The sequence below is a fragment of the Macrotis lagotis genome, chromosome 3 (assembly GCF_037893015.1).
Source record: "Macrotis lagotis isolate mMagLag1 chromosome 3, bilby.v1.9.chrom.fasta, whole genome shotgun sequence".
Lineage (NCBI taxonomy): Eukaryota > Metazoa > Chordata > Mammalia > Peramelemorphia > Peramelidae > Macrotis > Macrotis lagotis.
This window is the reverse complement of record NC_133660.1, coordinates 96,728,071-96,742,962: the sequence shown is the minus strand read 5'-3', so window position 1 is coordinate 96,742,962 and position 14,892 is coordinate 96,728,071. Positions and strand designations below refer to the sequence as shown.

Here is a 14,892-nt window from a genome sequence, read left to right as displayed (position 1 = left end):
TTTTCTTGCAAAGTCCTGCTGTAATCCATTTCTCAGATTAGGCAGCCAAGGAGATGCATTTAATTGCTTTCACAGAAGAATTGTTCTGTAAGTATAAGGCTGACAAGAAACTGGACAACTTTAGAGAAGAGAGAGTTATTAGGCCTACCCCATTTAGTTATATGATTGACAGGAAATTTCTGTGAAACAGAAATCTTTGAAATGCATATTTTTGAATTACCTGTCTTTGTGAGTCTTAAAACATTTCTTAATTGTCTTGTGATTATTTGAAACTCTTTTGTTTAGGAGTAGGGATCATGTGTTTGGTTATTTTTTTTAATACTTTTTTCTTAAATACTTACTAAAATTTTGCTTCATTTTCTTATATTCAGTCACAGTCATAGACTTTTTATAGTTGACAAAGACCTTAGAAATATAGCTCCTGAGCCATTTTCTTTTTAGTGAATGAATGAAATACCATTTACTAATTTCTTAATATGTATCAAGTTAAAGACTTAGTATACAAATATAAAAAAATACAATTCCTGTCCTCAGGGAGCTTCCATTCTAATGGAAGAAAAAAACAAAGTCAGAGCTAGTCAGGGAAGGGCTGCTTTGTTCCAGGAAAATACAGAGATGGAAGATCTGAGGCATATTGATTGGAGTAAGACTTAATATTCCAAAACCTAAGGAAAGGGTGGTGGCTGAGGGAATCCTGGAGAAGGAAGAAAAACGAGTGAAGAAGAAGATAGAGAGTCTGGAGTGCAGTAAAACATAGTGGGGGTTTTTCTTGAAAACACCCACTTTTGGAGAGGTCTGTTTGGTTTCCCAGGATCAGGGATTTTCTTTCTTTTACTTATTTGTATCCCAAACTCTTAATATCATGCTTTCATATATGTTGTTCTGATATTGCTGACAAGTAGCAGTCATCAATCAAGAAAACAGAAAGAACCCCCGGGAATGGTGAAAAAGGAAGAGGAGATATAGATCATAATTGAAGACAGGACTGTGAAAATTGATAGAAACTGGGACCATTCACCCATATATAAGAATCCCAGTGGGCCATATCTCAACTAAGAAAGCCACAGATTTGTATTATCTTTAGTAAACTTTTAAAAATCATTTTATTATCTCCAAATGAATTCTAATCAGATTCCTTCACACTCAGGAGTTTTGTGGGCTGCATGTTTGATACTTTTGGTTTGAGAGATTATTTATTCCAAATCCCTCATTTCGCAAATGAAACCCAGGGAAGGTATTTGATTTACTCAATTGTCACTAAGAAATTTGTGCTACAGCTAAAATCACACAGCTAGGACTAGAACCTGGAACTCTTAATTTCAAGAAAAGCACTTTTTATACTGTGCAACATTTTAAACTTGGCCTTGCCATTTGTTAGCCGTCTAACCTAGAGTGAGGCTCAACTGTTCCAAGTCTTAGCTTTCTCATGTGTAAAAATTAAAATATTCAAATTGAAGGATGGGGACCATGTCCCAGAAAATCATTTTCATGATATATAATCTTGTTCTTAGCATCAGCAGGAAATTTGCCTGCTTTGACTTAATTCTCTTCTCCTTCCCCTACACATATCCAGTTAAGTTTTAACTTCTTTTCTTTCTATCCAGTAATATTTTGGGAGCAGTGAAAACAGTATACTGTTATTCTAGTGGTTGGAACAAGCTGCCTGAATGGATTGTCTCATTCTCCTATGCTGACAGTCTAATACTTAGAAAAGATTATTTCTATCTGTTAATTCCATGAAAATATCCCATACAGTATAATTACATGCTAACATACTTTTATCTGTGGTGCTGTCAAGATTCTCACTTTTTAACATTTCCTGTTTGATCTGTAGTGGTGACCTCCAAACTCTTTTTGTTGTGTACTTCTCTCAATAAAAATCTTTGCACTAATAATTGTATATATAACTTATGCCATATAAGAGATCTCTGTTGTATCCAGGAGGTGTTTAATATGTAGAGGTTTGGAACAGAATTTTCATTATGATACCTGAAGAACTATTTTGGCTTAGTTTGTGTTATAATTACTATGAAGGGAAAATCCAGGCTCAGTAGGGATGAGACTGGCAGTTTGTCCAGTGTCTAGAGCTGTTTTGAAAGATAAGGAATCCTTTGGTTGTGTTCCACAGTTGGCCATCATAGAAAATATGGGATAGCCCTGTCTTATTACTCTATGGTTGATTGAGTCCACTTCTCTTGACCTCAGGCCATGGCCCTTCACTTTGAAGAACACTGCTCTACAGTTTATCTGACTTTGTAGCATTGTACCCAGATATGAATGCAGAACATTACATGTGGTCAGATTGAGGTAGATTACAGCACCACCACCATCATAGAGGCTATGCTTAAAATTTCACTAAGTCCTTGGGGCTGGCATATGACTCTAATAATTGCACAGAGTGTGGCCACACAGTGACATAACCATATGGAAACTGAGAAAGTCAAGTCAGTGGATATATTCTTGAGAGAATCCAAGTTCCCAGACTGGGTTTCCACCCAAAATGCCTTGATTTGGGGAAAAGGAGGATTAAGTGAGAACAGAGAATACCTCTGATTTTTCATTTGATTGGTACAATTGAATACCTGCCTGATCTTACTGCTGTGTCCATTGCCAGTACCTGAAATCAGTAAGGACAAAGCTCCATAAGTTAGTATATCCAAGTGATTTAGTCTCCAAATGTTTGCTCTCATCATAGGGAAGAGATCATTTGGGAATGTGGGGGAATGTATCATAGAGTATGAATGGATGGGTAATCCATTTTCACAAAGCTGTTAACATCAAATAAAGCAATTGATGTGAAAATAGTAATCTTATTCTCAAAAAAAGTTATATTTGTGATTTTTCAATGTATGGATGATAGAATCCAGCTTTCTAATGAATACTTTTAGAAAGATACCCGGGGCAAGTGAGTTGTTAAGTGATTTGCTCAGGATAATACTATAATTGGGTATCAGATCAAGGTCTTCCTGACTCTGAAGCCAATACTCTATTTGCTCTGCCAAACTACCACTCCATCTAAGTATTGCATATGTATAAACAGAAGCTATTACTTTGATCCTATGATACACGTTAATAAGATAAATATAGCAGATCCATGAACTAAATTTCAAAAATGTTGATCTGACTTGAATGATTTGTGTAATGCTTTGTAAAATGTTTCCATGAAGAAAGCCTTTATAATAACATCATTAATGCTTTAATCCTGCTTTATGATTGTCACTGTATAGCATTAACATTTTGATAATTTGATTGGTCCAGATTTTCTCAAAGCATATCAAAATCCTTCCTTGCCTTAACTCTTTTATCCCCACTTCTCATGCTCCAATATTGACATTGTATAATGGATCTGGGATCAATTTGAATTCTTGTTAAGTCATGAATTATCTTCATAGGACCAGCATCCTGGTGATAATCTTCTCTGAATCCTTTGAAATCACAAAATAAATTACTGGGTCCCTGCTTGCTTGATAGTACTGCTGAGATTTGATTTCATTATTATACCCAGGAGACCTAAGTGCCATCTTTGCAGCAAAATGGAGTATTAGAATTAGAGAAGGACTTTAACAATTAGCCAATATACCTATGAATGGAAATTTTAATAACAGTAAGCAAAAAATCATAAAGGAAAGTGATCCTATAAAGTAAATTAATCTTATTTTTTAAAAAATCATCTCTTATAATTCTTGATATCAAAGAACATATCTGTAATGATGTTGAACTGAATTGAAAATCTGATAGAATACCAGAAAGAAGGCTCTTCTGTTCTCCTCCTGGGTCATATAGAATAGTTTTCATATACCTTATCTTATTTCTTTCAGCCTGTGGTGAAACACTTCAAGAGTCTACTGGCAACTTTTCTTCTCCAGGATTTCCAAATGGCTATCCTTCCTATACACACTGTATATGGAGAATTTCTGTGACTCCAGGGGAAAAGGTATTGTTACAATAAATAAACATTTTATTTCAGTTTCATAAAAATGAGGCAGAACCAATGATTTTTGGAAAGCTAATTTGTTTTAGTTTTTTTTAACAAAGTAAGATACTGAAGGCTTCTAGAAAATCATAAAAATGCATTAAGACATTATGACTAAGGTATTATTTAGTAGCGAATGAAACTTATGATGTTGCATTACCTCATTTTATTCATTCAGTCACTATTTAAATACTAGTATATGTAAGGTTTTGTGCTTAAAGAGAAAGAATTACAAAGAACATAATCTCTGTATAATTTTGTTTAAAAATAGGACTACTTTCCAAAACTTGAAAACTATTGTGGCAGCTGGATGGTACAGTAGATAGAGCACTGAGCTTGGAATAAGGGAGTCTAATTTGCTTTAATTCAAATGTGGCATCAGACACTTACTAGCTGTGTGACCCTGGGCAAGTCACTCACCCCTGCTTCCCTCAGTTTCCTCATTTGTAAAATAAACTAGAAAAGGAAATGGAAATCTGCTTGAGTAACTTTCCCAAAGAAACTCAAAAATGATGTAATGAATAGTCAATTATGACTGAAATAACTAAATAGTAATAAAAATAAAATATTTTCTTGACAGGATTGGAAAACAAAGAGAACCTTTATCTCTTTATCTCTTAGTTGTACTCTCTGGACACCAATCACTAGTTACTTTCTTTATTACACTTCATTATTTTAGTGAATTTGTAATCTTCTAGATAGGACTGCTGCCTATCATGGGAAATTTCAGACCCAGTTGCATCTTCTCATCTCAGATGATTTTTGTCTATGTCTTCACAAACTTTCTCTAAAGAAGCTATCCATCATAGTGGAGGTCTTCCCCTTATTTCAAAAAATGTTTCCCAGATATCATCATCCAAGCACATAAACACATAGAGGGTTTCTAAAAGCATGAGCTTTGAAAAGCAGAGTTTAATTTTGAATAAAAATAAGGGTGATATAAACATTACTCTTTGAGGGTAGAGAATGTTTCACTTTTATTTTTCATTTTTGGAGTCTAGCACTGTGTTTGGGATGCTTTATAAAGGTTTGATGATAAGTTGTTTGAAATGAGCTATTTAGAAAATTGTAAAGTTTCCAAAGAGATTTTAAAAGATGGAAGCAACAATTATGCTGTGTTTTGGGTGGTTTTAATAACTAGCTGTATGTCTGAAGTCCAGAACTGTCTCAGGTATAATCTTTGAGTTTCATGTGACTCTTTGATTTCATGAATGAAAAAAAAAATTGCGTCATGTCCCAAAAAAGCCTTTTAAATGATGAGTCACCTTGTTGATAGATGTCTGAGACTCAAAGAAGGAGTATGAGCACAACATTTTCTTGCTTTGAGTTACTTTTCTTTCCTCACACCATTATATTTTAACTTTGTTCTTCCTATCCTGTAACATATGGAAGCACTGAAAATACTTCACTGTTCTTCTAGGGATTGGGTCAAACTGCTTGAATGCATGGCCTCATTCTATACCTTGACATTCTTGAATCTCGAAAGGGGTGACTTCCATTTTTTAAGTCTAAGGAAATGCCCCATACAGGTGAATGTAAAATACTTTTATCTGTGATGTTATCAAAGTGATCAATCTTTTGTAATGCAGATATAAGCTATGGATGTTGTGAATAACATCCATTCAAAGAATATTTTTGAATAATTACTCTTTGCAGAAGACCACAGAAAAGTACAGTGACTGAACTAACCTCAAATCTTTAGAGCTACTTTCTTAGCTGCTCTCCTTAATATGAGTTCCCATCTGTCTCTCTTTTCACTTCTGCAACACAAATGGCTTTGTAATTAAGATTGTCACATTTGAAATTCAATAGGACACATAAAGAAAAAATGACAAATTATTCATGGAATACAAGTTTCAGGGAATCAGTGTTGGAGGGAATCAGGAGTCCTCTAGTATACCTCATGCCTGACAAAGACTTCATTCTTAAGATGCCTCCCCTACCTTTGAAATTTTACTTGGAGAGGAGATTCTACTCTGTTTTCCATATCTCTAATTTTCAGGAGTTTAGGAATTCTTTCTCCAAAAATATAAAGTTTTAAATGCTTACAATAAATTACATAGTACAAAGGAATTTTTTTTTTTAGATAAAGGGTTTTTTTTTTTTAATTAATTGGAGTCACTGGTCTCTTGGTTGAAAAGTGTAGCTCTAACTATAGGATTATTATATTGTGACTTTTTTATAGTACTAAGGAAGATAATTTTAACTTTATAATACCAAGTTTATATTTTATAAATAAGTTTGTTTATATAAAATTAAGTAGCAATTTTTTGAAAAAAAACTTTTTTTTTTCTTATTCAGGGATCCTTGCCAAATCCTTTTTTAAAATAATGAGATTTTTAACCTGTGTGATCTATGCAAATCCCTACTTCTTTATATATATTATCTTTTAAGTGAGACAAATTAAGTACAGGGATTTGCTTCCCATAGAAGAGCCAATGTGGGTTGAGTGACTCAGCAATCTAATGGCAATGATGGGGTACAGTGCAAGATTTAGGGGAAATTATAGGGTACTCCCTGATATGGAATAGACCAGAAAGCATGTTCACTGAGAGAGAATTTCTCCCACAGGCAGCACAGTATAGTAGGACTTGCATCAGTCAGGGAATTAGAAGAGAGCTATATTTTTATTTCTATAGTTGCCACTGACTAATTTTTTGAATTTTATAGTGTTATGAACTGGAATGAAACTTTGACTTCTCTTGTCCTCAGTTTCCTCATTGTACAATGAGGAGGTTGAATTAAATGCTAAGTTCCTTCCTGGCTCTAAAGTTCTATAATTATAATGGACAGTTTATGGACATAGTCTTTCTGCTGACCATCCTAAGGAATCCTTATCATTTTAATAAATAATTGTTTGCTTTAATTTGTGTGTAAGGGCACAGTCTTTGGAACTTGCCAATGGCTCTGGATAGGTCTGTGCTTACCATACAAAGTCTTTAGGAGAATTAATAAAATGGTATTTAAAGCAACCTTATAAATATTGTTGGAAATCCACATTATGGGAATTAAGTAGTAATGTGTATAATTCAAAAGAGTTACTAGTCCAAAGATTATTTATATTTAGTAGAGAATAAATTTTCCAGTTTTAGGAGGATGGGAAGTGAAAGAGCAGCAATAGATTTATCTTTTTTAAATATTTAACATAATTTTGCATCCCCAGAGCATCCATAGTTTGTTTTAGAGCATGCTGGTAGGAGCAGAAAAACAGGTGAACATTTGTCAATTGCCTTGGAATAGCTACAGAGGGAATAATTAAAAATTCATCATAAACACTAAAGGAAAAACCATCAAAAAATGTTTGGAATTTTTCTGAGTAATTATAAAATTCTAAAGAAATTCCAAAAAATTGATTTTATTGGAGCAAAATTTTTAAAAAAAGTAAAGTGATTGATTACTCTCTCTTCACATGACCATCCATCTGCTGCCCATTAAATTCATATATATATATTCATATATATATAATATATATAATATATATAATATATATAATATATATATATATACATATATATATATATATATATATATATTTCCAGAGTTTACACTGTAGAACTCATCTCACCTGTTTGGGAGAATGATCTTCCTAGGAAAGTCTTGTATAGATTACATTGAGCCATGTGGCATGTCCAGATTCATAGATTTCCCCCTCTCTTTGTAGAAGAGAATAATAAAGCTCGTGCTTTCTCTGTTGATCTAATTTCAGTAATTTTTGATCTTGTCCAGAAGATCACATCATGCCACGGGAAGAGTACTGGTGGAGCCAGAAAACATCAACTTTAGTTGTGCCATTGTTTCTTGTGTTATTTGTTCCTCTTTGAGTCTGATGGGTTCTTCAACTAGATGAAAACATTGATGCCTTTCTTCCCACCCTCCTTTACTCACCACCCCCCTTTCTTTCTTCTCCCTCTTTCCTTTCTTTCCATGGTGGTTGTTAGAATCAAATGTCATCAATGATATGAAAGTGGCTGGGGTTGGCAGACGAAATGCTTGCCATTGTTAGAATTGTTTTTATGAAGCAAATTAATCATCAAATGGTAAAAATTTATTCAATACTTGTTATATGCCAGCCAATGTGCTAGGCAATTGCTATCCAAAGACAAGGAAGAAGCATGCCTTTTCCTCAAACAAACTTGCCTTTGATTAACAAAGGCAATGTGTATTCACATAGTAGATTTCCAAAAATATACTCAAAATAAATATATGAAAGTTTTAGAAAGAAATGAAACTAGAAGCCAAATGAATTGGGAAAGACTTCAGATATGATGTGGTATTTGAGCTGATTTTAAGCTGAACTGAGGAAGAAAAAAAACAGACATGAGGCAGAGTCTGGGCAAAGTCATGAAGACTGGAGAGAGGATGTTGCATGCAAAGAACATTTCAAGTGCTATTTTGTCTGGACTCCAGAGCATGTGAAAGGAAGGAATGTATAGCCAGCCTTGGTTGAATTCAGATTGTCAGAGGTCTTAAATGCTGGACAAAGGATTTCTTATTTGATTTCTTACTTATCAGAGGTCTTAAATGCTGGACAAATGATTTCTTATTTGATTCTTAATTGATAAAAGGAATTTATTTAACTTGACAGTAACATGACCAGACCTATACTTTCAGAATATCACTTCAAGGGGGAAAGGAATCCTGATAATATCTGAAAGCACTTCCCCAAAAGATCTTGAAGGTTTTTGAGATAAGTAGATGCCTTAAGAATCATTCAACAATCATTCAATTAATCACAAGAAATAAACTTAGGAAGTACATGCAATAAAATTGACCAAATGATGTCCCCTCATGAGAGCAAGAAAACATCTGGGAAAAAAATGATGTCCCTTTTTAGTTGTAAATCCCTTCTCCTTCAACATTGCTTATTAACCCTCAGTCTTTTGTAAAACCCAAATGTGACTCATTTCCCTCTTATTTTAGCTCTTTCTCTCTCTAACTCAAAACAATTCCTAAGATCTTTCATATAACAGAAAATCAAGTAATCCTATGATCTTCATTCTTCAGTTCTTATATGGTTATTAATCGTGATGACTGATGATGAGTAGAGTTGAAGTGAAGCATTGGGAGTGGTAAATGGGCTTTAATGACTCACAGTTTCTAATTTATGGCTTGTTTTTAAATTATCTTAAATCAGAAAGGTTCATTGAATGAAACTTTGAAGTTTAGTCTATTATTTCTCCCATGCTATTTAAAAGACTCCAGAATAATGCTATTTTGCCTAAGATACAAATGAAAAATATTCTTTGGATTTTAGAACTTGATATTATCTTTCTCTCCACATTTTTTCTCTCAATATACCAGTCATCTTTCTTTCTTTCTTTGACATGTTCCTATAATGTCTTTCTTCTTTACTATATCCCTTTTCTGTCTACATTAGGTGGTCTAGTTTCTTTCATTTTAAGTTATAGATACACATATATGGCAGGTATCTCTCTCCCAATCACACACACACACAACATACACACACACACACACACACACACACACACACACACACACACACATACAGACAAAGAATATCCAATCCATCTCTATGTCTTCCTTTCTCCTTTCCTATCCCTGACTTGATATGAAATCATTTTGTCTTTTATTCATGTTATTTTGCCTATGCATTTTAAGAGAGTATGGCAAGAAAGAGTGAAGATTAAACAAGCATATTGTAATTTTCCTATAATTTGAAAAATGTTGAAAATGAGTTTCTTTCTCATTTATAAATTATTTCACATGATTTTTTCCTCAAATAATATACTAGAAGATAAGCTTTGCCTGATTTACCATTTTACCTTTGTTTGGTTCACCCATTACTCCTGGACAAATGATTTGACCAGGGCAGAATAAAATGATACTTAGATTTCCCTTTTCCTGGAAGTTGGTACTTTTCGTAACATAGTAAAAAGTTATATTTTTTTATTTTAATTTTTTGTTTTAACTACCGTATAATACTGTTGACTCATATTGAACCTGTAGTTTATTAACACTACCAAATAATTTTCTGACAAATTCTCTTTCTGAATGTGCTTCTTTAATCTAAATGTTAGTCATTATCTTGTACTTATGACACTGGGCTTTTGAATTCATGTGCAAGGTCTTCCATTTATCCCTAGTAACATTCATCTCATTAAATCTCAATGTTCCAGCATGACCAAATCTTTATGGATTCTGACTGCCATTCAGTATGCTAGCTGTCCTTCCCCAGAGATTAAATGATTTGCTTGTGCCTACACTATGCATGTTAGAGGCATGGGTAGTATCCAGGACTTTCAGCTACAGATGTCTTTCTGTATTGCTCAATACAGACCTTCACTTTGCATATAGTAAGTCCTTAATAAATATTTGTGGAATTGAATTTATCTTAGAAGTGTGTAACTTGAGAATGATGTAAAATGAATTCTCTGTTTTCCAACATGTGACATGTATTCTATTTTTCCTTTCTCTTTTTTTCAACTTATATTTTACTTTGAGACCCAGTCTAGGTTACTTGAACAATATATATTTTCTAAATATATCCCTTTGTTTTAGTTTGGACCTGTAATTTCATTTGTGCTACAAAATCATATTGAGGAAACCCCTGCCAATTCTGGAGCTTATAATCCTAAGGAAATTGCCTGGGGAGATAGCTATATACAAAGTGGATAGAAACAATAATAATATCTTATAATTCTATGGCATTTGAAAGTTTTTATACCACTCTCACAACATTATTTAATTTGATCCATGCTTTACAATTTCTAATACCTGAGAGATAGAAAAAGCAGGTTTGTTTTCCTCAATCACAGTTGGGGAAACTGAGGTTTAGAGAGGTTAGGTGATTTGACCTGGTTCTCATAGCTCTTAGGTAATGGGTCAGAATCCAGGTCTTCAGATATATAGCTAATATAGTGCTTTTTTTCATTGTTAATTTATTGCTTCTAATAATGAAGATATATTTTTACATTTTTTAAAGTTACGAATCAAAGAATTTTAGAATCAAAGTGATTTTCACAATTATCCATTACTAATACCTATTTTTCCTAGATAAGAAAACTGAAGCTTAAAAATTTTAAGTGACCAAAATCTATTATTTAATTAGTGGCAAATCCAAACCAAAAAAAAAAAAACAACCCAGCATTCCACAAATTTTGGTCTCACATTATTTTCCTCTTATACTTCCTCGTATTTAAATAATTTTAATGCTAATTTTACAAATTTACAAATTTTACAAATTTAACAAATTAACAAATTTGTAATTTCACTTTTTTAATTAATAATAATTTTGCATATGTGTTTGTGTATATGTGTGTGTGTGTGTGTGTGTGTGTGTGTGTGTGTGTGTGTGTGTGTATGTATAAAGTGTATCTTTTGTGTCTCTTTACACTAAATTGCCCTTGTGGTAGCACTGTTGGATTTGCTAGGCTGTCAATAATTTCTTTATTTGCTGACAGAAGTTGATCGATTATTTTTCCTCTAGAGACCTGCAGCAATCTTGTTCCCATGAGCTGTTGATTTACCTTGTCTCTAGGATTCTTTAGTTTTGCTGAGTTGCAAAATGGGGTCTTAAATATGCATAGAGAACCTGGGTATCATTGGGCCCATTTTAACTCTCTGATACAGCAACTAAGAGTTCTGATATGCTGATTTTGAAAATTCCTGTGGATTGCAAAAAATCTTAGAATATTTTCAGTTCATTGCAGACAAAAAATTCCAGTCAACTCTCAAGTATACTATAGTTGACTTTCAAGCTGATATGGATTAAAAGATTCACATAAATTATATTGTTCTATGATTTCTCTATTTCTTGTTTTTATTCCTCAAGGGAAAATGTACCTTTAATAAAGGATCATTTATATAAAGTATGCTGAATCATTAGAAAAAACAAATGTTTTTTCAAGTATAAACTTAGCATCCTTATTCAAAGATGAAGATTTAATTTTTGCAACTAGTGAATTATTTTTCAGTGTCTGATAAATGCTGATGACAAAATGAATAGTATTTACCTGATTTTAGTGTATATGATGGAAAACAGATGCAAGAGAATTCTCATTTTACTTTTTTTGAGAAAGAAAAACAAGAATTTAAGTTCACAAAAATGGTGATCTTGTCCCAGAAAGAGAGTTTGGAATTATTTCTTTCAATATTCTGGCTTCTACCCTTCCACCCTTCTACCCTTTTAGATCTGGTAAAGGAGGTCTTCCAGCCAACACAGCTCCCACACTTGTAGGAGTCTTTAGTTACACTGTGAAAATTAAATTACTGCACAGAAGCAATGCTCCTTTTCAGCATATTTTAATCCTTGTAAGTTAAGCAAAACAAGTCAGAAATGGTTCTCAACTTAAAGTCCATGTATCATTTGATAATGGATTACATTTATAGAGTCCCTAGAGTTGTATTGCCAAGTGTCTGCAGTGAAGAAATGTTTAGGGACCCCTCTTTTCTTATGAGTGTTTGCAAATTGTGGTTGCATAAAAGATGAATTGTTGCTCACAGAAAAACAGCAAGTTTTGTTGAAGACAAAGAAACTTTGTGGATATTTTCACATGGAATGCTTTGTAAAATGCTTGGATTTCTAATGTTCAAAATTAGGATTATGGTTGGGATAAATGGGGAAAAATTCATATAATCAAGGAAATGAAAATGATAAGAAATTTCATTTTCTAATATGGGAAGTTGAACAAAATCTGTTGAGATCTGTTGAGAAATTTGAACTGTAAATTGCAAGTTTTGTAAAATACCAACTGTCCTCATGTTCTTATTCCTGATAGTTCATCTTAGTGCTGTCTTAGAAATATAGATTTGCTAAATTTTGAAGTCCTCCACATTTACTCATAATCAGCTTACTGTTTTATAGATTTCACTTTCTTAATTTATATGTATTGCTTAATAAAGAAATTAATTTATTAAAAACATTGCTATTGTTTAAGTGTAAGGAGGATATCAAGGAAAGAGGGAAGGAAGCAAGCAGTTTCTTTGCTAAGTGCTTTACAAATATGTCATTTAATCTTTACAAGAACTCAAGGAACTTGTAATATAATTCTTCTGGAGCACCAAAAGGTCAAGAATATCAAGAGAATTAATAAAAAAAATGTAAAGGAAGGTAGCCTAACTGAACCAGATCTAAAATTATTCTGTAAAATAATAGTCATAAAAACTACCTGGTATGGAACTGTGAACTGATCCAGCCTTTCTGGAGATCAGTTTGGAATTATGCCCAAAGGGCAAGGAAAATGTGCATACCCTTTGATCCTGCAATACCACTATCAGGTCTGTATCCTGAAGAGATAATAAATAAAGGGTAAAAAAAAAACCCTACATGTACAAAAATATTTATAGCAGCTCTATTTGTAATGCCAAAGAATTGGAAATCAAGGAGATGCCCATGAATTGGTGAAAGACTGAAAAAATTGTGATATATGTATGTGATCAAACTCAATTTTTCTATTAGCAATCAGGAGGGATGAGATTTCAGAATGCCTGGAAAAACTTGCAGAATTGATTCTGAATGAGATGAGTAGAACCAGAAGAACATTGTATACCCTAGCAACAACATGGGGTGATGATTAACCTTGATGGACTTGCTCACTCCATCAGTGCAATAATCAGGAAAAATTTTAGTGGATCTGTGGTGGAGAATGCCATCAGTATGCAGAGAAAGAATTGTGGAGTTTTAATGAAGAGCAAAGATTATTAACTTCAATTAAAAAATAATCATCTTATGTTTTACATAATTTTGCTAACTCTAATATTTTCTTTCTTCCTTAAGGGTTTGTTTTTTCTCTCAGTGCATTCAATTTTGATCTATGCATATCATGGAAACAAATGTAAAGACTATTAGATTGCCTTGTGTTGGGGGAAGGGGGAGGGGGGAAGGGGGGAATTGTAAAATTCAAAACCTTGCAAAAATGATAGGTGGAAACTACTACTGTATGTAATTGGAAGACAAATAAAATATCTAAATTAAAAAAAGCCCTCCAGGTAATTAAACTTCACCAGAGCAACATAAAACACTGCCAGGTACTGGTTAAGAAATAGAATAATGGATCTGTGAATTAGAGTAGGTGCAAAAGAAACAGTAAATGACTATAGTAATCTACTGTTTGACAAATCCAAAGACTTTAGCTTCTGGTATAAGAACTCACTAAAAATTGCTGGGAAAACTGGAAAATAGTATGGCAGAAACTTGGCATAGACCCACATCTCACATACTATACCAAAATAAGGTCAACATGGGTATAGGATTTAGACTTAAAAGATGATACCACAGACCATTTAAGACATCAAAAATGCTCTTATCTGTCATATCTAAGGAAAGGGGAGAAAGTTATGGCCAAGCACGAAATAGAAAAATTATAAATTGCAAAATGGATGATTATGACAATATTAAATTTAAAATGTTAGGCATTACTAAAACCAGTTCAGCCAAAATTAGGAAAAAAAGGCAGGAAGCTGGGAAGCAATTTTCACAGCTAGGTTTCTGATAAAAGACTCATTTCTAAAATATATAGAGAATTGAATAAAATGTTTAAGGTTGAAAGTCATTCCCCAATACATAAATGGTCAAAGGATATGAACAGCCAGTTTCAAATGAAAAAATTAAAGTTATTTGTGTATGTATATACATACACAAAATACTCAAAATCATTATTAATTAGAGAAATAAAACAAGTCTGAACATCTGGTTTGATCATTCACCTTGCAGAATGGTCATTGAAAACTATCAGATGAGTGAGTCATCCATACTTTCCTTGGAGATTTCCTCTTCACACCTATCAGACTGGCTAAGATGACAAAAAAGGAAAATTGGGATATTAATGCATAGTTGGTGGAGTTTTGAACTAATCCAGCCATTCTGGAAAGCAATCTGGAACTATACCCAAAGAACAATAGAACTGATTATACCCTTTCACACAGCAATAATAACAATACTAGACCTAAATCCAAAAGAA

At 33.1% G+C, this 14,892-nt stretch overlaps 1 protein-coding gene across 2 annotated transcripts in view; it reads left to right on the top strand.

Moving 5' to 3' along the window:
* Positions 1–14,892, top strand: part of TLL1 (tolloid like 1) — a 292,559-nt gene that overhangs the window by 177,311 nt on the left and 100,356 nt on the right. For both annotated transcript variants that reach the window (XM_074229005.1, XM_074229006.1), the window contains exon 9: positions 3,819–3,934. In XM_074229005.1, coding sequence (XP_074085106.1) covers positions 3,819–3,934 — 116 coding nt within the window. The remainder of the gene's footprint in view (positions 1–3,818; positions 3,935–14,892) is intronic.